The sequence below is a fragment of the Schistocerca gregaria genome, chromosome 3 (assembly GCF_023897955.1).
Source record: "Schistocerca gregaria isolate iqSchGreg1 chromosome 3, iqSchGreg1.2, whole genome shotgun sequence".
Classification (NCBI taxonomy): Eukaryota; Metazoa; Arthropoda; class Insecta; order Orthoptera; family Acrididae; genus Schistocerca; species Schistocerca gregaria.
The window spans coordinates 882763617-882789067 of NC_064922.1; the positions used below are offsets into that span (position 1 = coordinate 882763617).

Here is a 25451-nt window from a genome sequence, read left to right on the forward strand (position 1 = left end):
AAAACTTCTTTTTGGAGTATCTATCCATTACTATAGCTGCTTTGCCCAGTTTTCCATGGTTGTGAATCCTACCCTCAGATTGTGATAGTGTCCATAGAAGTAGAGTTCTTCAAAGCAGGAATTTTCATAACCTGTTGTAGCTGCACTGTGATATATTACTTCCATGCTGGCTACGAGCTCAAAGCTGCCTAGCTGCTTGCCTGTTGTTTCAAGCATATGGAACACAGCATTCCATTTGGATCTGCCTCCTGCATGTTGTTAACATGGGTATCTTGTGCTGAACACCTGACTGTACGCTGCAAAGATTACCATTTGCGAATGTCTCCTGTGAATCTGGGAGCAAATCACATATGTATGTGGGTGACTTAATATTTCTACATGATGACCTGAAGTGCCCTTTAGAGGCTGTCAAATGCTTTTGGGTACTGAGATGGTTCAGAACATTTGCAAACCTTGTCACCGAATCTTTGGTGAAGCCAACACCATGAGGATCTGTTTCTTCATGAACTCTTGTCATATTCCATGTAGTCTTGCCATCGTACAATGCCTGTGCTAGCTTCTCCTATGCATTCTTAGTTATGCAGTGCTGCCACCTGTGCAGCCAAACTGTGAACTGTCTATGCAAACTATTAGATTGTACTAGCTTATGCCTTGCTCATTATGCTTGATCTTGGGCTACAATGCTCACTTGTTTCCGACATTCTTGGTCCAGGGCCCCCAGCTGACATAATACTGTCTGTAATGTTGCTTGCTCAGTATTGATGCCACCATTGCTTCTACTCATCCTGGCAGCACTTGCAAAGATACACTTTTTTCTGCAGCCAAAATGATTCTCATGTTTATGGGGAGTCTTTTAAGACACAACATGTGTACATATAGCTCCGGCATTAAATCTAGCCCTGCTAGTAAGTTCACGTAGAAGTTGACATGGAGATCTGTTGCCTAAACCATCATCTGCCCTTAACTTTTGTGCCCTGTGCCCTAGAGAGATGGTGAAGTTTTTTATGAAACAGTTTTGCAATACCCTATAGTTATGGGTGGACAAAACATCTTCAGGGAAGATGTATCATTATTGATTTTGTACTGGCAAAAATGCTTTCTGCATCTAAGAATCAAAGTTCTGGTCTGGACATCCTGAACACTGTTAATTTCACATGTTGCGCTGTCCTACCTTGTGTTGTTGGCTGTAGTATATGCTGTTGCTGTTGTTGTGGAGGGTCAGTACCTGCACCAACACTGAAATGTGGAGGCAGCCTCTTAACATCATCCTCCCGTTTTGTCCCTCTGTTCTCCAGTGGTGTCAACACTTCTCATTCTAATCCCAGTCACCACGAAAGGAATGCTTGGTACAATGGTGAGTTTGATGCAAACAACGTGGATAGCATTATACATCTTTATTTACTGTTACAGTCCCAAGAGCACAAAATCAGGATCACTATGAGAGAGATAGCATACTTCTTAGTTGAAGTTATTTGTTACCGATGATTCTTTGGTCACCACAATAAAGATGGAGTGGTGAAATCAGAGGTGATGTGGCTCTTTCAACAAAGTCAAATGTTCTACAATAATGGTCTCTCGTTGGAAGGAATGTGAGTGTGCCCAGGACAATTATGTTGAGAAATAAATAAGTAGACATGAAGAATAAAGATGTAGTGTGATAATAATGTTTGTTTCATTGAAAAAAGCTGTAAGAATTTTCACATAAAAAATTTGGAGGCATTGCTTTTCAGAATGCTCTCATAGGTACTTCTCCAACATGCCCACAGCATTTGGAGATTTTAGAATAAAGTCATCAGATTGCTTAATATACACTCCTGGAAATGGAAAAAGGAACACATTGACACCGGTGTGTCAGACCCACCATACTTGCTCCGGACACTGCGAGAGGGCTGTACAAGCAATGATCACACGCACGGCACAGCGGACACACCAGGAACCGCGGTGTTGGCCGTCGAATGGCGCTAGCTGCGCAGCATTTGTACACCACCGCCATCAGTGTCAGCCAGTTTGCCGTGGCGTACGGAGCTCCATCGCAGTTTTTAACACTGATAGCATGCCGCGACAGCGTGGACGTGAACCTTATGTGCAGTTGACGGACTTTGAGCGAGGGCGTATAGTGGGCATGCGGGAGGCCGGGTGGACGTACCGCCGAATTGCTCAACACGTGGGGCGTGACGTCTCCACAGTACATCGATGTTGTCGCCAGTGGTCGGCGGAAGGTGCACGTGCCCGTCGACCTGGGACCGGACCGCAGCAACGCACGGATGCACGCCAAGACCGTAGCATCCTACGCAGTGCCGTAGGGAACCGCACCGGCACTTCCCAGCCAATTAGGGACACTGTTGCTCCTGGGGTATCGGCGAGGACCATTCGCAACCGTCTCCATGAAGCTGGGCTACGGTCCCGCACACCGTTAGGCCGTCTTCCGCTCACGCCCCAACATCGTGCAGCCCGCCTCCAGTGGTGTCGCGACAGGCGTGAATGGAGGGACGAATGGAGACGTGTCGTCTTCAGCGATGAGAATCGCTTCTGCCTTGGTGCCAATGATGTTCGTATGCGTGTTTGGCACCGTGCAGGTGAGCGCCACAATCAGGACTGCATACGACCGAGGCACTCAGGGCCAACACCCGGCATCATGGTGTGGGGAGCGATCTCCTACACTGGCCATACACCTCTGGTGATCGTCGAGGGGACACTGAATAGTGCACGGTACATCCAAACTGTCATCGAACCCATCGTTCTACCATTCCTAGACCGGCAAGGGAACTTGCTGTTCCAACAGGACAGTGCACGTCCGGATGTATCCCGTGCCACCCAACGTGCTCTAGAAGGTGTAAGTCAACTACCCTGGCCAGCAAGATCTCCGGATCTGTCCCCCATTGAGCATGTTTGGGACTGGATGAAGCGTCGTCTCACGCGGTCTGCACATCCAGCACGGACGCTGGTCCAACTGAGGCGCCAGGTGGAAATGGCCAGGCAAGCCGTTCCACAGGACTACATCCAGCATCTCTACGATCGTCTCCATAGGAGATAAGCAGCCTGCATTGCTGCGAAAGGTGGATATACACTGTACTAGTGCCGACATTGTGCATGCTCTGTTGCCTGTGTCTATTTGCCTGTGGTACTGTCAGTGTGATCATGTGATGTATCTGACCCCAGGAGTGTGTCAATAAAGTTTCCCCTTCCTGGGACAATGAATTCACGGTGTTCTTATTTCAATTTCCAGGAGTGTATTTTTGTTTATTATGACTTTTTCACTAATTATATCATCATATTTGTAATCAACACCTCACATTCTTATGTTACTTGAATTTTAATTAGATATTTGATGATCATAGTAGCCACAATGTCATAATGAATGTAAATATTTTAAGCAGTCTAGGGCCTTTTGTTTTAAAAAAAATCCACTGTTATTACAGACTCATTTAGAGAATTTATTTCCATTATTAATAACCACTTGAATTACTGAAATGGTAGATCACTGCCCAAAACACTTACATATCTGGGATTGAATATGAGTCTTTGAACTTATAACATATTATAAATTTGATTTAGGATTATATAAATTTGTTAGTTCAGTTCCACTGTCTGACAAGTGGGAGAGAGCCCACTGAAGAAATATTGTTTTATTGTGATGACATTTATAAAAGCATTTTAAAATGCTTTTGTAATTGTTGAAGTAAGAAAATAAATGATGATAGTTTTTCAGCACAATCTGCACCGATAATGTCATTTTTTTACAATGAGGAAGTTATTCCTTTGCTGTCCTATAGATGTTGTGAAGCATAGGATTTTCCATAAGAATATTGGAGGTTGTGTTAGCTCAGAAGCATAACAATAGCTGTAGAATGCATTAAGGATACAGGATCATGCCAGCCAATGAAGCATCGACAGTGCTAAAACAGGAAAAAGACACTGAAAGAATAGGCTCTGAATTCAAAGAAAAGGACAGGAATTACAGAACAAATAGACTATATTGAAATCAGCATTGTTGTATACACTATGGTAGGAAATGTGAAGTGAAATAGACAAGGAATATTAAAATGATGAAATATATCAGTAATTTATGCCAATGTGTATGGTAATAAAACAGGAAAAAGTATATAAGAGATTGCATTATATGGGGAGCTGTGTGGAAGATACTAAACATGTGTTAGTAAAAATATCATGAGAAGGAAAGTTGCTACTCACCACACAGCAGAGAAGCTGAGTTGCAGATAGGCACAACAAAAAGACTCTCACAATTAAAGATTTCAGTCATTAGGCCTTTATCAACACTAGACACACACACACACACACACACACACACACACACACAAATGCAACTCATACACGTGACTCAATTTTACATTTCTGTGGTTTGAAACACCACAAAAAATGAATCAGATGTAAAAAATATATTTTAACTTCGTATTATGAAAATGTACAAATATATCACATCTATCAGTGTGTTTAGATGTCTGCTCCATAAAATACAACAAACATGCATGTAAATGACAAATAAAGACTCATGCCTCTCCCAAAGCTTGTCCAAAGCCCAAAATAAAATCAGAGGACATTTGAAGTATTCAGCACTTGAGAGTTACATGGTAGTACAATATCCAAAGTATGGCTGCCACGTCTCACTTACCACAATAAAGAATTAAGTTTGAATTTCATAAAATCTTAGACCAACACCATGATTATTTGCCAATGGATGGCTCTAAGCAAGGGAACAATCTTGACCTCTTTGTCATTTGCCTTCGTCTTGTTCAGTACATTCACTTAACAAAACAAGTTTAGTGTCCATGATGTAGAAGTACATGCAGATTGAGCTATGAAAGTCATTATCTGCTCTTGCTCCCTGATGCCACTGCAAGCCATTCAGTGAAGGAATGAACCCCACAGAGAAACCAGCTCAGTCCATGTAAAACAACCTCTTTGCCTACAATATCTAGGTAAGGTGGTGGAATTTTGTTGGAGCAGTTGGGGCAATGAACTGCACACATAACAGCCAATGGGACCTGTACAATACCAACAGTGGTAGACTGTGCAAGCTCTCACACAAGTAGTGACATCTTGCGAGAAAGAATCAGGAGTCACTGCGAAGAGAAGTGGGTGCAAGTTAGGAAAAAAAAGTTTTGGCTGTGGTGTAACTCCTTCCAACCATTGGAGAAAATGATATCCTATCAACTCACATCCATATTGAATAACTGTGACACATGGTTTTCTCTGAAGCATGAAAATTTTAAACAGTGCACACAGTCTGTAAAGCACAAGGCTGCCCATTGTTTGAACAAGTTGTTGCTCTCTGATTTGAGTGATGTATCTTAAGTTGTCAAATGCCTGTTAAATTTTTTGCGTCAACCTGACACCTACTATAAGTTCTAGAGAGTGACATTTGGTAGCTGGGTTACACCATAAAAGTTTAAAAGTTTTCTCTTATCTAGTTCTTCACAGACTATCATTCAATTTAATATGATGTATACAAATACATTAATAATTAATTTCACCATATATTTATTTGCTAGGCAAATTTAAATATTAGCAAATGACCACTAATAATCATATTGTCATGTATCTTTAGTCTTACAGGAAAAATACTTTCTGTTATGCAACACACCTTTTATTACAGTTCTACATTATTTTGGGTGTTGGAGTTGGAGGACATCTAGAATTTCCTGATGGGTGTTTCTCACATAAGCATCCAAAGCCATGGAGAAACAGGGAAACAAAGGTAAAATACACTTTGGCTTCAAGTATATTTCATTCCTAACTTGTAAAATTACTGCATTAAGTGTTTCATTAATCACATTCACTATATATTTATGTTATATGGAATGCTTGAACTGGTTTACACTTCATGTCACTGACTCTACAGTTACATGCTGTCATGCCTGATAATCTAGTGTTAATGCCTGGAAACAGAGAGTTCACAGAATCCATTCATGGCTGGGCCACAGCTTGTTTACAGTCTATCTTTAAACTATCCTTCACTTCTCAGTGGTGTGAGGAGTGTTGTGTCCTTCACCATTACTATTAAGTCCTGTCTGGGTGTTACATGCAGTAGTAATGAGGTTCCCAAGTGGAAGTAAAGAACACTTTATTCATGGCACAAAATCAAATTCACGTGCCACGTGTAACGTAACTTCTGTTTGAAACAACAGTTTGAAGTATGTGTCACTTAACTGTCTGCAGATAATTCTACTTTGTTAATAGTAAGAATACATAGTGTGTCAAAAAGAATTATCCAATTTAAAGAAATGATAACTATTATGTTATTTGAGATACACTATGTGATCAAAAGTATCCGGACACCCCCCAAAAACATATTTTTTCTGTATGAAGTGCATTTTACTGCCACCTACTGCCAGATACTCCATATCAGTGACCTCAGTAGTCATTAGGCATCATGAGAGAACAGAATTGGGTGCTTCACGGAACTCACGGACTTCGAATGTGGCCAGGTGATTGGGTGTCACTTGTGTCATATGTCTGTATGCAAGATTTCCTAAACATCCCTAGGTCCACCATTTCTAATGTGTTAGTGAAGAGAAAATGTGAAGGGACACATACAGCACAAAAGCATACATGACAACCTCATCTGTTGACTGACAGAGACCGCCAACAGTTGGAGAGGCTCGTAATGTGTAATAGGCAGACATCTATCCAGACTATCACATAGGAATTCCAAATTGCATCAGGATCCACTACAAGTACTATGAAAATTAGGTGGGAGGTGAGAAAACTTGGATTTCATGGTCGAGCAGCTACTCATAAGCCACACATCATGCTGTTAAATGATAAACAATGCCTCGCTTGGTGTAAAGAGTGTAAACATTGGTCAACTGAACAGTGGAAAAACGTTGTGTGGAGTGATGAATCACAGTACACAATGTGGCAATCCATTGGCAGGGTGTGGGTATGGCGAATGCCCACTCAATGTTATCTGCCAGCATGTGTAGTGCCAACAGCTAAATTCGGAGGCGGTGGTGTTATGGTGTGGTCGTGTTTTTCATGGAGGGGCTTGCACCTCTCATTGTTTTGTATGGCACTATTGCAGCACCAGCCTACGTTGATGTTTTAAGCACCTTCTTGCTTCCCACTGTTGAACAGCAATTCGGGAATGGAAATTGCATCTTCTACACTATCGAACATCTGTTCATAATGCATGGCCTGTGGTGGAATGGTTACATGACAATAACATTCCTGTAATGGACTAGCCTGCACAGAGTCCTGACCAGAATCCTATAGAACACCTTTGGTATGTTTTGGAATGCTGACTTCATGCCAGGCCTTACTGCCCGATATCAATACCTCTCCTCAGTGCAGCACTCCTTGAAGCATGGGTTGCCTTCCAGCACCTGATTGAACATATGCCTGCAAGAGTGAAAGCTACCGATGGAAGGCATCACTTGTAAGTCATTTTCAGCCAGGTGTCCAGATACTTTTGATCACATAGTGTATATGCATGAGCAATTTTCTGTTGAAAAGGGCAAACTCTCGAGTTTAACATGGCTTCTGCTAGGTAGCAGCAGTGTGCACCCACTTCAGTTATAGTAAAAATGGTGTTAGGACAACAGAAAGCATTTTGTGGTCTACATTTTGCATCGTGTGGGTCATTAATAACCGTTCAATGTGATTTTCATACTAAGAATGGTGTGGATCCTCCTACAGCACAGAGCATTAGACAATTCCATGAACACTTCTGAGAGTCAGGTTATTTGTGTAAAGGCAAATCACTGGGCTGTTCCCAAGTGTCTGACACGGATGTTGAATGCATCCACCATAGTTTCTCAAGGAATCCACAGGAATCCATTTGTCATGCAGCTCAACAGCTCAACATGCCCCCAATGTCCGTCTGGTGTGTGTTGCATTGACATACAAAATTTAACTACTGCAAGCTCTTCACTAAGGTTTGGTGTGCTGTAATTGCGTTTTTGGCAACATTTTATTTAAATGGAAAGGTGGACCATCATAAAGTGAGAATATGTGGTATGGAGCAACCACATGAAGTTGTACATCATGAGAGGGACTCTCCAAAATTTAATGTGTTTTGCGCAGTTTCACAGAAAACGGTGTATGATCTGTTTTTCTTTGCCGAGAACACTGTTACTGGAAGCACGTATCTCGATATCCTTGAGAACTTTCTTTTCCCAAAGTTGGAGACTGATTTGAATGACTTTATTTACCAACAGGAGGGGGCACTGCCACACTAGCATCTGGAAGTGCGGGTATTTTTAAATCAAAGGGTTACTGAACGATGGATGGTCGTACTGGACCAAATGATTCAGCCTTACATTACTAGCCTCCATGGTCACTGGACCTGACTGTATGTGATTATTTCTTGTGGCCTCTTGTGGGATTCTGTTTATGTGCCTCCATTACCAACAACAATGAATGAACTGAGACATCCCATAATAGCAGCTGTGGAAACTGTAACACAAGACATGCGCGCTGCAGTGTGGGAACAATCTAAATATTGAATTGACATATGCAGTGCATCTCAATAGGGGTATATTAAAGACCTATGGAAAGGTATGAAAAAAAACACTTTTTAAGTTTCCCATTCATCAAAATATAAAATTCACTGTATATCTTTATTAGTTTCAGAAATATAGACATGCCAAATCGGATTATTCTATTGATATATCCAGTTTATAGGACACCTTCAGGGGATCTTCACCTCTTTTCAAAGCTCCTTAACTTCTTTTTAATGACTTGTTTAAATGTAAAGTAAATTATCATAGTATATGGAGATTTCAGTATATAATTCAATATATAATACAATATTAATATCAGTTCTCTAATAAACCGCAGTTTGAAGACAGGCCTTTAAAATTAGATATGTACCTACAACCTCATCCCAGCGGTCAGCTTTCCTACCAGAATTCAACAACCCTTAATGACAAAATTTTTGCAGACCAAGGGAAAGTGAGCAGTGTCATTATGGGTAAAATACTAAATGGTTTCTCTGTTGTTGATAGTCAGAGACTTAATTTTAATGGTATGAATAGTTTCCAGAATAAAACTGAACCCTAACAGAAGGTAATCAGACTCAGAAATGAAGAAATGATTGAGACCTTTAAATAATGCCTCAGAGATCTAAACTGGAGGCACATCTATTGTAAAACAGATGTCATCTAAATATAACATGTTGAGCACTGAAATTATGGCAATATTTGAAGATTCCTTTCCAAAAATAGTTTACAGGAACTGATCCAAAGTAATCACAAAAAAGCCATGGATCATAAAGTGGATAAGGATATCTTGCAAACAAAAATGAGATTTGTACATAACAGCAAAAATTCAAGCAACCCTACCCCATATAAAAAGTACTTAAAAATATTAATCAAAGTAATCAAGCAGTCAAAAAGATTACACCTGAGCTCCAAAATCGACCAATCTTGTCATAAAATCAATACAGTCTGAGACTGATAAGAAATGAGACAAAGTGCCAACTGTCTGAGTAAAACCAAAGACTTTCTCTTAAATATTGATGATAAAAATATAAGCAACCTAGATGTAATATCAAAAATCTTCAGTGGCCATTTCCACTACTACTAAACAATTAGGCTGCAAGGGTTCCTTATAAAGTGCTGTGGAAATACTGTAATAATTGTTTCCCCTAATCCTGTAAGAGAGAGAAATGTACCCCTTTAACTATAAATGAATTGAAGAAAACCATTGCCTCTTTAAAAATCAAAAGATTGTCAGATATAGATAATATTACATTAAACTTCCAAAAGCCTATTGAGATCATTTATGCTAAGTTTTGGCCCATATACAGGGTGATTCTCATTCATGTTTAAACACCCTAAATGATTGTAGATGACACTGATGTAAGTAACTTAATATAAGACATATTGGGGTCACAAATGTCGGGAATTACCCAAAGAGTGGATGACAGATGCTGGGCATCTGACATCACCAGATGACATACCTCACTGGGCTTATTGATCCTACCCCTGCTGGTAGATGTCAGTTCTGAACATTGCTGTGCTATGCTACTCTTTTTTTCAACACCTTCTGTAAATGTAATCTGTTGTAAATGTAGAAATTATTACCTTTTTTTAACAGACTTTATTTAGTAAATAAAACTTGGGTCATTTGGTCGTAGCAATGCAATTCGAAAGCTTTTACTTATTTACTTGTGAGACAGTATACTAGGTTTTTGTTGTATTGTACTTTACAATAAATCAGCAAGGCTGCAAAACCGGTAAACAAAATAATAAATATTACCTCAAAGTAAACACATAAATGTCTAAGCCAAAGACAAAAAAAAAAAAAAAAAAAGTTTCTACCATGTGGTGGACATGAGCCTGGAGCCACACCAGTGTTAATACTTGAGATGTGTTGGGATGATTAGGTGTGACAGACCAATAAGCTCAACCACTGCAAATTCTGCGAGGTATGTCACCTGGCACATGTTCAACATTTGTCATTCACATTTCGCATATTTCCCAACATTTATTGGCCCATGTGTCTTATATTAAATTAATTGTCTCAGTGTCACCTACATTGCTTCAGGGCTTTTTAATGTTAATAGGAATCACAATATATTTTATGCCTCTGTGTCTCTGGGTGCCTTCCCAGATTGAATAAAGCTTTAGTGAAGCCTCTTTACAAAAATGGGGAACAACACAAGTCATGAACTACTGTCCCACCTCTCTTGATCACATTCCTGGAAGTATGGTGAGGCAGCTCTGTGAAAGATAGTTAGGTTTCCAAAAAGGTACACCCATAACTGAAGTTGTATTTTCTTTCAAGAAAGATGTACTGGAATCCCTAGATTAAAAGATAAAGCCAGCTGAAATATTTTGTGATCTTCCCAAGGGTTTCAACTATGTGCACATGAAAAGCAGGAAGACTCACATAATACTGGGTACAGAAAACTGATTGAAACCTGAAATTGACAGTAGTGAGATTTTTGGGGGAAATTTAAGTGAATATTGAAATGATATCCAAAACGGAAATTGAGGTGGTGTATTTGTCATAGTAGACAAGACACTCAAAATTACTGAGATATAAACTGAAGCTGAATGTGAGATTGTTTGGGCAAGACTCAGCATCAGAGGTGGGCATAAAATGATAATTGAATCCTTCTATTGCCCACGAGACGCATCCCCTGATGTAACCAAAACTTTGGAGGAAACCTCAGTTCACTAGTACATTCCCCAATCATACTGTGATAACCAGTGGAGACTTTAATTATCTAACAATTAATTGTGAAAATTAGACTCTTGTTAGTGGTAGGCATGATAAGACATCCTGTGAAGCATTACTAAATGCCTTCTGTGATAGCTACCTACAACAGATAATTAGGAACCCGACTCATAATGAAAATGTGCTGGATCTAATGGAAACAACTAGACCTGATCTTTTTGAGGATGTCCACATTGAAACTGATGTCAGTGACCAAGATGTGGTTGTGACAACAATGATTAACAAAGTGCAAAGGAAACTAAAACAAGCAGAAAGATATATATGTTCATTAAGCAAAATAAAAAATCTGTTGTTTTATATCTTAGTGTGGAGCTCGAAACTTTCAGCACAGACCAGAACCATGTAGAGAAACTATGGCTCAAGTGTAAAAGAATAATTGACAGTGTACTGGATAGATATGTACCCAGTTGAACAATTCATAATGGGAGGGAACTTCCTTTGTATACAGTCACTTTAAAGAACTTCTACAGAAACAGAGATTACTGCATAATTGGTGTAAAACGAAGTGCAGGGCTGTAGATAGAGAGATGCTGAACGGAACATATTTGGCTATGAAGAGAGCAATGCATAATGCCTTCAATGACTACCATAGCAGAATATTGTCAAATGATATTTCACAAACCCCAAAGAAATTCTGTTCATATGTAAAAACTGTCAGTGGCATCGAAGTTAGTGTCCAGTCCCTAGTGAATGATATAGGAACTGAAATTGAAGGTGGTAAAGGAAAAGCTGAGATGCTAAACTTTATTTTCAAATAAACAGGAGAATTGCCCCAATTTAGTCCTTGTACCACTAAAAAGATGATTGAAATAAGCATTAGCGTCAGTGGTGTTGAGAAGCAGCTAAAATCATTAAAATTGAACAGTTCCATGGCCTAATGGAATCCCTCTCAAATTCTATACTGATATTGCTTATATTCTATACTAATATATTCTATTCTAATTGTAATCTATCATGCAATGGAAAATCCAGGACAAAATGTAACAATATATGAAAAGGATAGCTGCAACTCACCATATAGTGGAGAAACTGAGTCACAGATGGGTCCAACAAAAAGACTGTCATAAAGTAATCTTTCAGCCAACACAGCCTTTGCCAAAAATAGATGACACACACACACACACACACACACACACACACACACACACACACACACACACGAAGGTCTTGTTGGCTGAAAGCTTACTTTGTGACAGTCTTTTTGTTGTGCCTATCTGCAACTCAGCATTTCCACTATGTGGTGAGTAGCAACTACCCTTTTCATAACATTGTTATAATCTGTCGTAGATCTCTTGAATAAAAAACCATGCCCAGTTCTTGAGAAAAAGCATAGGTCACACCTTGGTACGGGCTTTTGTTAAAGTTTCGAGAACATACCTTCACCGAAGAGTCAAGCAGTATATTGCTCCCTCCTACGTATATCTCGCGAAGAGACCATGAGGATAAAATCAGAGAGATTAGAGCCCACACAGAAGCATACAGACAATCCTTCTTTCCACGTACAATACGAGACTGGAATAGAAGGGAGAACCGATAGAGGTACTCAGGGTACCCTCCGCCACACACCGTCAGGTGGCCTGCGGAGTATGGATGTAGATGTAGATGTAGATAGATGCCTACAAGAATGGTAGTATAAGTGATCCCCAATAAAGTACAGTCCAATATCCATCACATCAGTTTGTTGTAGAATCTTACAACATATTCTGATCTCAAACATAATGAGGTATCTTTAGCAGTATGGTCTCCTCAATGCAAACCAATGTGGGTTCTGAAAACATGTATCATGTGGAACCTGACTCACACTTTTTTCACATGACATAACCTCGGATCAAGGCAGTCAGGTAGATGCAGTATTTCTTGATTTCTGAAAAGCATTTTACTCAGTACCCATCTACTCTTATTGTTGAAAGTATGATCGTATGGGGTATCAAGTGAAATTTGTGACTGGACTGAGGACTTTTTGGTAGGGAGCACATTACCTTGGATGGAGAGCCATATTCACATGTAGAAGTAACTTCAGGTGTGTCCCAGGTAAGTGTGTTGGAGCCCTTGCTGTTGTTCATGCTGTATATTAATGATCTTGCAGACAATATTAACGTAATCCCTGACCTTTTACAGATGATTCAGTTCTCTATAATGAAGTACTGTCTGAAAGAAGCTGCATAAGTATTCAGTCAGATCTCAATAAGATTTCAATGTGATGCAAAAATTGGCAACTTGCTTTAAATGTTCAGAAATGTAAAATTGTGCATTTCACAAAATGGAAAAAACCTAGTACCCTATGACTATAATGTCATTGAGTCACTCTTCAAAATGTCCATCTTATACAAATACCTGGATGCAACACTTTGTATGGTTATGAAATGGAATGAGCACGTAGGCTTAGTAATGGGTAAAGCAGGTGGTAGACTTCAATTTCTTAGCAGTATCCTGAGGAACTGCAGCCAGTCTACAAAGGAGATTGCTTATAAATCACTTGTGTGACCAGTTCTGAAATATTGCTCAAATGTGTGGGACCTATACCAGGTAGGACTAACAGGGGATGTTGAACATATACAGAGAAGTGCAGTGTGAATGGGCACAGGTTTTCTTGAACCATGGAAGAGTGTCACAAAGCTACTGAAGGAACTGAACTGTAAGAATCTCAAAGATAGATATAAGCTCTCCTGAGAAGTCTACTAACAAAGTTTCAACAATCGGTTTCAAAAGACGACTCTAGAAATATACTACAATCCCCTACATATCATTCACACAGTGATCTTGAGGATAAGATTATATTAATTACTGCGCTCGCAGTGGCTTTCAAACAATAATACTTCCTGTGCTCTAGAAGTGAAAGGAAGAGAAAAAGACCATAGTAACTGGTACAGTGGCCTTACCCTCTTATATGCACCTCACAGTGATTTGCAGAATATAGATGTAGATGTTGATGTGGATCACAAAATATGTCTCAACAAAACATACCACTACGACAATAGAAGGATGGCAGGAAACTGATTAAAATTCTCCCTCCAAGACAGGAAGCAGAAGAAAGTTTTGAATGAAAGCAGCAAAACAGGAGAGGGGATAAAGTCTGACTGGGGCACAGTACTCCACGTAGTCCCCAAGAGATCTGCCCTTGGTCTGCTGCTACTTCTCAAATATATAGATGAGCTACATGTGTCATACAAAACATGCAAGTTCAGTACATTTTCTGATGATACAAGAATTGTGACAAAAAATGAACAGTTCACTAGTCTAGAGGCTGGTTCAAAATAAATTCACTATCAGTAAGCCTGAGCAAAATTAATTATATCCAGTTCAGTTTGGAACCTGAATTCCCACAGGAGATACCTACTGGACAAGACAGTCAGCAATTACAAAGGGTACACTGCATCAAAATCTTAGCTCCCTGCATAAACATCAGTTTAGGTGGAAACATCCTTTACTCCAGGCTACAAAAACATTGTTCTTATGTATTTTTGCCACAAGGACTATCTCATGTATTGACATACCAGTATCACAAAGTTCACTTACTTTGGGTACTTCCCTCTTTCTGCAGAAAAATGTGTCCAAATTATAACAATATTATGAGAAGGACAGTTGCTAATCACCATGTAGCGGAGATGCTGAGTCACAAATAGGCACAACAAAAAGTCTCTCAAAACTTTCCTTCTCATAATATTGTTACATTACATCCTGGATTTTCTGTTGCCTGATTTTTGTTCAAATTATATGGTTTCTGCCTTAATCTCTTTAAGAAACTTGGGACACTTACTACAACTTCCCAATATATTTAATCCATTATGAGCTTCATTATTAACAATCCTGTGCACCATAAAAGCAATGAAATGTACCATGATCACAATAAAACAAGGAAGGCTGATCTCCACTGTGATCTCAAAAATCTAACTCAGGCACAGAAAGATGTACAGCATTTAATTCATTGTCAAATAACACTGAAGGTTTATACATGAGGGTTATCTGGAAACAGGTTATGAGGCATGTAGCTTTAGCATGGAATGTCAATGGGGGATGTTGGTACCATTGTCATGTACTGGGAAGGCAGCAGAAGAAACAGGCATTCCCAACAATCAGTAGCTCGTCGATTAGTGTTGTGGTGACTGTTAGAAATGAGTAATCTCATTCCAGCTCCTGCCAAGTGTGAAGTCCATGTTGTAATTCAGTACCTAAATGCTAAGGCATAAATGCTGCTGTGATTCATTGTGAAATTGTTTCAGCTTATTGAGAGGATGTAATGTCAATGCAGCATGTGATGAAATCGGTATGGAATTTGCATTTTGGAATGATGGAAATTCATGATGAAGACAGAAGCTGAAGGCCATCTGTTGTAATTGATGATGTGGTGCAGAAAATTGAAGAACTTCTTCTCTCTGATTGCCATTCAACAATTGATGACCTGCATACAGTTTGTCCAAGCATTTCACAAACTGCTGTTCATGAAATCATAACTGACCAACTACATTATTGCAAGTTGTGTGTGTGTGATGGATGCCACGGATGCTTATCGAAGCACACAGATAAAACAGAGTCAATGCCACTTGCAATTATCATAACCACTTTGAGACTGAAGGTGAAGCTTTTCTCAACTCTACAATGACAGGAGATAAAACTTAAGCTTATCGCTATACATCAGATAGCAAACAACAATCAAAACAGTGGCACCATGCTCATTCTTCTTCGGCCAAAAAATTCAAAACTCAGCTAACAGCAAGGAAAATCATGGTGTCAGTGTCTTGGGACAGAAAAGGGGTTCTGTTCATTGATTTTTTGGAAAGAGGTGAAACAATAATTGATGCAAAATATTGTGAGACCATAGAGAAACTTTGCAGAGTCATGCAAAAGAAATGTTGTGGGATGCTAACAACAGGAGTCTGTCTCCTTCATGACAATGCACATCTGCACACTACTCATGTGACATGAGAGTTGTTGACTTCATTTGGTTGGGATGTTTTAAGTCACCCCATTCACAGCCCCGATCTTGCAGCTTATGACTATCATCTGTTCACTAAATTGAAGGAAAACCTCCACAGAAAACACTTTTTGGAGATGTCTATGACACAGGAATCAAAAAACTCATCCCATGGATGAAAAAAATGTGTCATCAGGATTTCCTTCCAGTGAGTTGGGTAGGAACTTGGTGAATGATATGCCTCCATTGGTTTCTGTACTGGTAAAGCTTTTCCCTGTCCACTACATCCCATGTTACTCCTCTCCTCTTAAGATCTTCCTTAACCTGGTCTGTCCATCTCTTTCTAGGCTGCCCAATTGGTTTTCTTCCCGGTAACTCAATCTCCAAATACTGGCATGGAGTTGGAGTCGGGTGCATTCACTTCAAATGATCGAACCACTTCAATCTCAAAGCACTCATCCTCTCCTCTGTAGTCAATGTCACTTGCAGGTCTCTCCTTACATAATCATTCCTGATTCTGTTTCTCCTAGTTTTTTGTAGAGCTGACCTAAGGAACTTCATTTCACATGCTTGTGTTTGACTCTCTTCTCTGTTATTTATGACACAGGCCTCTAGACTACACATCATGATTGGCAGGAGATCAATTTTATACATGGTCTGTTTGGCTCTTAAAGAGACTTCCTTGTCCCAGATCACATTTTGTACTTGGTGGAAGAAGATAGATCCTTTTGTTATTCTGTTTAAGACTTCTAGTCTGGAACTTCCACTGAAATATATGATGCTACCCAGATAATTGAAGCTTTTCACATATTCAACCTTCTCCCCCTCCAGTATGATGTTACAAGATGTGGGCGTCCTGCTCATCTTCATTGCCACTGTCTTGTTCCTACTCACAATTAACTTGATTTTTTTTTTAAATTTTGTATTCCTATAATGTAGTCTCCTCTGAACCTCCATTTCTGTCTCTCCCCAAATGGTGATGTTATCAACAAGAATAAAATCATTGAGATCTTCATTTTCTTCTTCCTTGATTTCATTCATGATTGTGACCATAAGTGTAATGGAAAGTAAAGGGGAGAGCGAACTGCCTTGCTGAACACCTCTCTTTGTCTTAAACCATTTTGATTTACCACCTCCTACTTGTATACTGCTCTCAGAACCATACAGCATCTGGACTTTTTTAGTTAATGAATCAGGAACATTATGTTTCCTCAAGCATTCCCGTATTTTATCCCTTGGTACACTGTCATATGCTTTTTCCAAATCCACGAATACTACTATCAAGTCCTTTCCTTTTTCCCAACACTTTTCCATTAATTGACTGAGGGAGAAAATGAGATCTATTGCTCCCCTATTACTTCTGAACCCATGCTGTTGTTCCTCTAATTGGTGTTCTAGATTTTTTTTTTTTTTCTATGACCTCTTCCATTCTCTTACGGCAGTGTGATAACAGTGTGATTCCTCTATAGTTGGTGCATTTCTTTCTACTACCTTTCTTGAACAATGGTTTGTTTCATTCATCCAGCACTTTGTTTTCTTTCCATATCACCTTCAGCACCCAGTGTAACCGTTGTACTCCACGGACTCCTGCAGCTTTAATCATATCTGCTGTCAGCTCATCTGCTGTAGCTGCCTACCCACTTTTCATCTCTTTCAGGGAATTCTCAGTTTCTAACCAAAAGATTGAATCCTGCTCCTCCTCTATTTCAGTGACTTTGGTGTCACTTTCTTGTCCACCTCCCCCATTCAATAAGATTTCAAAATAATTATTCATCTCTTCTCTGATACCTTCCATGTCTCTGATAATACCCCCATCATCGGTTTCAATCACTTTTATGTCTTCTCTTTCAGATCTTTTACTTTTCAATAACTCGTATAGCAGTTTTTGGTTCCTTTTGCTACCCTACTCTAGTCTCTGGGTGAATATTTCCCAACTCTTCTCCTTTTCTTCTTTTACAAATCTCTTTTTTGGAGTTTCTTTTGTCAGTATTCTGTCTCCAGTGTGTTCCTCTTTTGGCACCAGCCCCTGGTTCTGATTTCTTTTTTCAAACTCCTTGTTTTTCTTTGCCGTATTATGTTTTTTAATTGTGTCTTTTGCTCTATTGTTCCACCAACTGGTTTCTTTGTCTTTCACTCTACCAATTGTTTTGCCACATATCTGCACATCTCTTAACTATTGATGTTTTAAATAGGTTCCACTCTTCTTCTACACTACCCCTTTCAGTTTATGGCAATTTTTGTGATACCAGATTATGGAAACTTTTATTATTTTCTTCTTCTTTCAATTTCCACTCCTTAATTTTTGGCATTCTTTGTACATGTAGTGGTTAATAAAGAAAAAGAGATGAGAAGAAAAGAAAAGAAAGCGATTGAAAATGTGGGAACAAATGGTGAATAAAAAGGGGTTCTAAAATCGTTAATGACCGAGAAAAAGGGAAAGAATGAAATGCAAATCGGACTTCATATTACAGAAAAGTTATCGGACTTCATGATTTGGAAAAGCTATTGTTGGGGTGGTCCTTGTGGCGTTTCTGAGCAAAAGTCAAACAAATTTCCACTACAAAAATTATTTGAAAGAGAACAGAGAATAACAAAATGTGATTAACAGGGGGAAATGGCGTAGATAAGAGTTCATCCTTTACCATGTTACCATGCCTTCTTTCGTATGGCGCCCAGGTCTTCAAAAATCTCCTACTTCATTTCTGTGTGAAAAGTAGGAGCTGCTGCGAAATCTTGCAATCATCCAGGAATCACTAATTTATACAAATCAAAACCATCTTTATACTGAATGTAATGTATTTTACGTTGCTGCTTTCATATAAACTTCCATAATACGTCTGCACATCAATAAGTTTTTTCGTCTTCTTCCAACCAAGACTAGCTAATAAGTTTTTATGTCTGCATTAAGCTTCTGCTCTCAAGAGACAAAAAACGGACAGAAAACAAAAACAAAAGAGTTACAATTTTAGTATTTTCTCTGCCGTCGAGTGCTCATACCGCTGCAATGGTATAATTTATATCTGAGGGAACGAGTGTAGCACTGCGAAATTCAAAGTCCCGATACATACAGCATTCAAACTTTTCATCTTATAACATAGATCAGCTACTAGTAACCTGTGATCACTATCCAAGTTCTCACTTGGCATGACTTTAGTGTCCCTTACTTTTCCTCCACTTAATTTAACTCTTAATATATAGTCTACAACTGTCTTAGATTTGCCATCCCAGCCATATCTACGAGGGTCGGTCAAAAAGTAATGCCTCCCATTTTTTTTCTACTTAAAAAAATTAAGTTAAGTGAAAAATTTGAATTTGGCGCCATTCCTCAAACCTTCTTCTGCAATCCACTGCAGTAGTAACTTTCTGTGTCAACAGGTGGCAGCACAGCAGAAGTTTGTAAGATGGCCGACATCGATGTTCGTTTGAGACAGCGTTGTGTGATTGAATTCTTGAATGCAGAAGGTGAAACGCCCATACGCATTCATGAAAGACTGAAGAAGGTGTATGGTGTTGTGACAGTGGATGTCAGCACTGTTAGACGATGGGTTCGTTGTTGTAAGGAAGCTGAAGGGCAAACACCGTTGACTGACGAAAAGCGGAGCGGCAGGCCGGTGAGTGCAGTGACTCCACACAACATTCAGCAAGTTGATGACATCATTCGTGGTGACCGTCGGGTGACTGCAGATGAAGTGTGTCGCATTATTTCTCTTAGTAAAGGCAGTGTGATCACGATTATTAAACAATTGGGGTACTCAAAAGTTTGTGCACGGTGGGTTCCAAGAATGTTAACCGATCAGAATAAAGAGGCAAGGAAAAGAATAGCCTCCCAACACTTGCAGCGCTTCCGTTTGGAGGGAGATGAGTTTCTGAAAAAAATTGTGACTGGGGACGAAACATGGGTGCATTTTTTTGAACCCGAATCAAAGAGGCAGTCAATGGAGTGGCGTCACACAAGCTCGCCGAGGAAGAAAAAATTCAAAACTGTGTGATCGGCAGGGAAAGTTATGGCAACAGTTTTCTGGGATACAGAGGGTGTGATTCTGGTTGATTTTTTGGAGCAGGGATGCACAATAAATTCTGTTCAATACGTCACAACCCTCAAAAAACTTAAAGCACGTCTTCAGCGAGTTCGCCCAACAAAATCAATGGCAGATGTTCTTCTTTTGCATGACAATGCCAGACCACACACCAGTTGTCACACCTCTGACGAGATTGTCAAAATTGGATGGGAAGTTTTGCCTCATCCCCCATACAGCCCTGACCTGGCACCATCAGACTTCCATCTGTTCGGGCCACTAAAAGATGCTCATCGTGGGATTCATTTTGAAGATGAGGAGGCCGTCAAAACATCCGTGCGTCAATGGCTTAGGAAGCAGAGCTGTGATTTTTACCGTGCTGGGATACATGCCCTTGTTCAAAGATGGACCAAAACTGTAGAGATGGGCGGAGATTACATTGAAAAATGACAAAATGATCCTCAATGTTGTGGTTTTCAACCTATGTAATTGCATTTAAATTTCCTGACAATTAAACGTAGAATAAAAAATAGGAGGCATTACTTTTTGACTGACCCTTGTAGTAATCTTATGGCTATCTTGTTTCTTGATAAATCTATTCTTCACTAAGAGGTTTTGGGGCAAGGGTAATGTTTGTTCATTTGTTTGTTCATCGTTTTCCTCATGTGAGCCTGACAACTAATTTTGTGGTCAGTCAGAAAGCAAAGGGAAACGTACTGACCTTAGTTTCCAGTCTGCACGGCCACATTCTGGTCCAAGAAAAAAGTTTCTATTCTCTCATTTCTTTGAGGGATCAGGACTATGACTTCAAATAAAAGTATAAAGTTCCAATCAAAATTGTATTGCATAAAGTTTCTAACATACAACACTTGGAAATTCACTATTGGCAATTGAAAGCAAGTCTTTCTATTCTAACAGCACATTTAGCAGTTCAGAGGAGACCTCTACGGTATGTTCCTACCAGATTGTCTTTCACCCTGACTAAAAATACTCAACTGAAAATTTGCAATAAATGTTCAAAATTAACACTCGCCATAAAAGTGGAAATAAAGTCACCATGCAGAATTCTAATTCTCATGGATGGCACACTAACAGTTACTCTGGCAAATTCTAAATGATCCAGGATGGTGCACAGTCCTCGCGAATTCACTATCTGTTTTTACCGCAAAATACGTGCTTTGACACAGTTTGACTCTGGCATCATCCGAGGCAGAGCAAGATCTGATGTTTGACAGACATGAATCTTACAGTAGCTAAATGCAAAGTGAACCTTACTACTGCCTCTCAGGCTGCATTTATTTAGGTGCCAGAGCAGATGGCCGAGGAAACATCTGTTGTCTACAGGTATGTGCATACTGCAACAGCTTCTGAACAACTGCTTTCTCAGGCACATAAAATTTAATAATATAGTTACAATTTACTTCAGAAATCTCTTAATTTTTATTTGCATTCAGTTAAGTTGTTTGCAAACGCCAAAAAAGTTTCAAAAAATGGCTCTGAGCACTATGGAATTTAACAGCTGAAGTCATCAGTCCCCTAGAACTTAGAACCACTTAAAACTTACTAACCTAAGGACATCACACACATCTATGCCTGAGGCAAGATTCGAACCTGCGACCATAGTGGTTGCGCGATTCCAGACTGAAGCACGTAGAACCGCTCGGTCACTCCGGCCGGTGAAAAAGTTTCAGCTTGCTAGAATGAAAACTTTGCCTTCTTGAATTTTATAGTGGAACTAATGGTAAATCATTACCTCTGAACCATATCTTTACTAGAACTTATGTTAGCAGTTATTAATACTACAACTCTCAAATTTAGTATAGCCCTATCACTTGGTATGTTTTATCAGCCACTTTAACCATAATTCTCAATAATTAAAATCGCAGGTACTTAATCAACAACAATTGGATACATTTTAGTTACAGAATTGATTTTTTATTTAATTACTCAAAAACTATAAGAGGTAGCTTAACATGGTCTTTCACTTATTATTTTTGGGGTGAACTGAAGCATAAAACAAATTTTCATGTTTGTAAGTCCATTATTTAGCGCCTCTGATTTTTCATAAAAACGTGGATTCCAGTATTAATTTTTGTTCTTTGGTTTTGGAAACCTGCACCACTTATTTATGAGCTCTAACTGCACCTTCTGACCAAATTCTGGCTTTTTAGCTTCATTATTTAGTGCCACTTATGTTTCTCTTAAAACGGCATTTTTACATAAACTGTAAAATCTAGAACATTAGGACTTGATATTTGAAACATTATAACACTAAACTATATTTTAACAAAGTTTTGAACATAAATTTTGATTTTTAATTTCATATTTAATTGTGGTGCAATACTGCGTGCTACACACAGACACGTTAAGGTGGCGTGGCGCTACTAACAGTGAACTGGGGTAAGTCCCAGCACACTCACGCACCTCTGTATCTCACACATGATACAGTGCTTGTTTTGTTTCAAGATGAGGAGCCAGATGAAGTGTGTCCCACAACAACCTATCATTAGCCTGTCTCCTATCCTATCCTAAACCTCTCCTTTTTCCTTACCATTATCAACCCTTACTTGGGCTATGGCAAAGTCCTTAATGGTAGCTACAGTGGAGAAGAACATCTTTGGTGTGGCACACCTGGTGAAGGAGGCGCCATTTGCCTCCTAAGGGCAAATGAGGTGTGGAACCACTGCCTTGTGGTGAAGGGGGATCTTCAAAGGCCTGAAAGAAAATCCTCAGATTCGTTAGGCTTAGCAGGCCAGAAGATAATAAAAAGTTGTTATTGCTTTCAATAAAAGAACAAGCCTTGGATTAGCTGTACTATGTTCTATGTAATGTACATTTGTAGTCTTTAACTCATTCCACATACTAGCATCTCACCTCTTATAATGGATTATGGATTTTTGTTCGTGCTAACTCCATGTACACATCATTGTAACAAAGTTGCAGATGTCTGTCAAAACAACTGTTCCTTAAAATGCAATTCATTGCTCTTACCACTGCTGGAACCACTGTAATTGTACCAATTTAAATATGCTATTATTTTAGTTATTGCTATCTAATGATGTGCAAGTATCTGTTATACTGTATATCTTATTGATCACAGTATCATAATTATATCAGATAAAACTTGACTCATTACATTTATGTATTTATCCATCCATGGTCAATACCTATTGTATGTCCGCCTGCTTAGCTGGGTGGTAACGTGTTCGCCTCCTATGCAAAGGGGCTCGGGTTCAATTCCTGACTGTGGTGGAGGTTTTATCCAATCGGGGATTGGGTGTTGTGTTGTCCTCATCATCATTTCATTCTCATCACCAGCGTGCAAGTTGCCCAATGTGGCATCGAATGAAATAAGACTTGCACCTGGCGGCCAAACTTCCCCAAATAGGAGCCTCCTAGCCAATGATGCCATATGCTCATTTCCATTTTTTATCTATTGTATGGATGTAGTCAAGCCTATTCATACTTCAAACATAGCCAGATAAGTAATACACATAGCTTAAACACATATACAGAGTATTACTTCTATTATTTTCCATCTTTCATACAGTTGTCCTTGATCACAAAACTATAGTGTCTAATGTGTACATGTGCACAAATAATTTGCAAGTAATTTTAAGTGATTCATTGTTGGAGTAGATACATTTGCTATCAGTATCTATGCTGTGCAGAAGCATTTCAGCTGTCAAAATGAAGATACTCTGGTTGGTTCAATGTCAAAAGATGGCTTCATTTTGGAAAAGAACCAACTGAATTTGAATTAGAAAAAGAAGTTAAGCTGTCGCAAGAGTTGTTCATGACTGTAAATGCAGACCACAAAGTTATCATTGATAAATCTGTACCAAATCAGAGAGCAACCTTCAGGGTTTTGTCTAAATTTTCCTTCCCACTTTTCTTTCATCTTCATAGTTTTTTCTCCGTCTTTTAAATGTGTGTTGGCAATACTTAATATCTTAATTCTTGAAGGCAAATACTAAACATTCATCCTGTTTTGTTGCATTTTTACAGTTTTCTCAAATAAATGTTCCTTTGATACAGTTATTTAGGGTTTTAACTGTGTTTTTCATATCAAAAAATAAGTGACAGTCTCACAAAAATTAATGCGCTGGGCTCTCGTGCAACTTTTTTAATGATTACATCTTCTGGCTATTTTTTACCAACAAGATTATGCCAAAACTAATTGTGGAATGGACATACAAAAAGCAGCACATGAGCTGCTTTGCACCTAAGTCATTGTTCATGGCGTATAACATGATCTTGCAATTTGCTTTCATAATATTGTAAATGCTCACTCAGTCCAGTTTAAATGTTAATCAAGATCCATTTTGTTTCATATACATTTTATCAATGTGTCTTTCACTTTTAGATTGATACTGTTGGGCTTTTTGTCCATGTAGAAACTCACACTTTTATCAGATTATACATTGTAAAAAGAGGGTGGTGACCATTGCAGTTGCGAAAAATATTGTTTGTACTGAGGTTAAAATTGGGCGTGATAGTGAAGTTTTTTGATCACACATAACAGATCTAGGTGAAACCAAATTAATTGTTGAATGTTATTACCAACCATCTGACTCTCTTGTTGCAGTTCTAGGGTCATTCAAAGAAACTAGTGTTAGTTGTGCATAAATACCTAGATCATACAATATTAGTTGGTGGTGATGGTAACCTACCAAGTATAAACTGGGACAGTATGGATTCATTGGAGGGGATGTGAAGTACTTGTGAACATGCTTTCAGAAATCTGTTTTGAGCAGCTAGTTTGGCAACCCACATGCAATGGAAATATTTTGGAGTCTGTAACTACAAACAGGCTGGACTTTATCGATGGTGTCAGTATTGGGATGGGGATTAATGAGCATGATGTCATCATAGTGACCATGGTTACAAAAGTTAATAAATCAGTCAAGAGGGCTAGAAGAGTATTTCTGTTAGAAAGAGCAGATAAGCAGTTGTTAGCAACTCACTTAGACAATGAACTGCAATCATTTAGCTCAAGAATGATGGACACAAATGAGTTATGGGTGAAGTCTGAACAGATTGTAAATTGTGCTGTGGAGAAGTATATGCCTAGTAAGTGGGATAAGGATGGAGAAGACCCACTGTGGTTTAATAATGGAATTCAGAAAATGCTGAGGAAGCGAAGGCTGTTGTACTCTTGATTCAAAAGAAGGCACAAAAATGATGATAGGCAATGATTAGTAGAGATTCATATGTCTGTGAAAATATCTATGCACAAAGCATACAACAGCTACCACCATCATATTTTGGCTAAAGATCTGGAGGAGAACCCAAAAAATTTCTGGTCCTATATAAAA

At 39.0% G+C, this 25451-nt stretch overlaps 1 protein-coding gene across 1 annotated transcript in view; it reads left to right on the forward strand.

Moving 5' to 3' along the window:
* The window catches only part of LOC126355041 (beta-1,3-glucan-binding protein-like), a 133058-nt gene that overhangs the window by 89433 nt on the left and 18174 nt on the right, over positions 1 to 25451 (forward strand). Inside the window, exon 8 of the mRNA XM_050005193.1 lies at positions 5615 to 5716. Within this exon, the coding sequence (XP_049861150.1) occupies positions 5615 to 5716 (102 nt within the window). The remainder of the gene's footprint in view (positions 1 to 5614; positions 5717 to 25451) is intronic.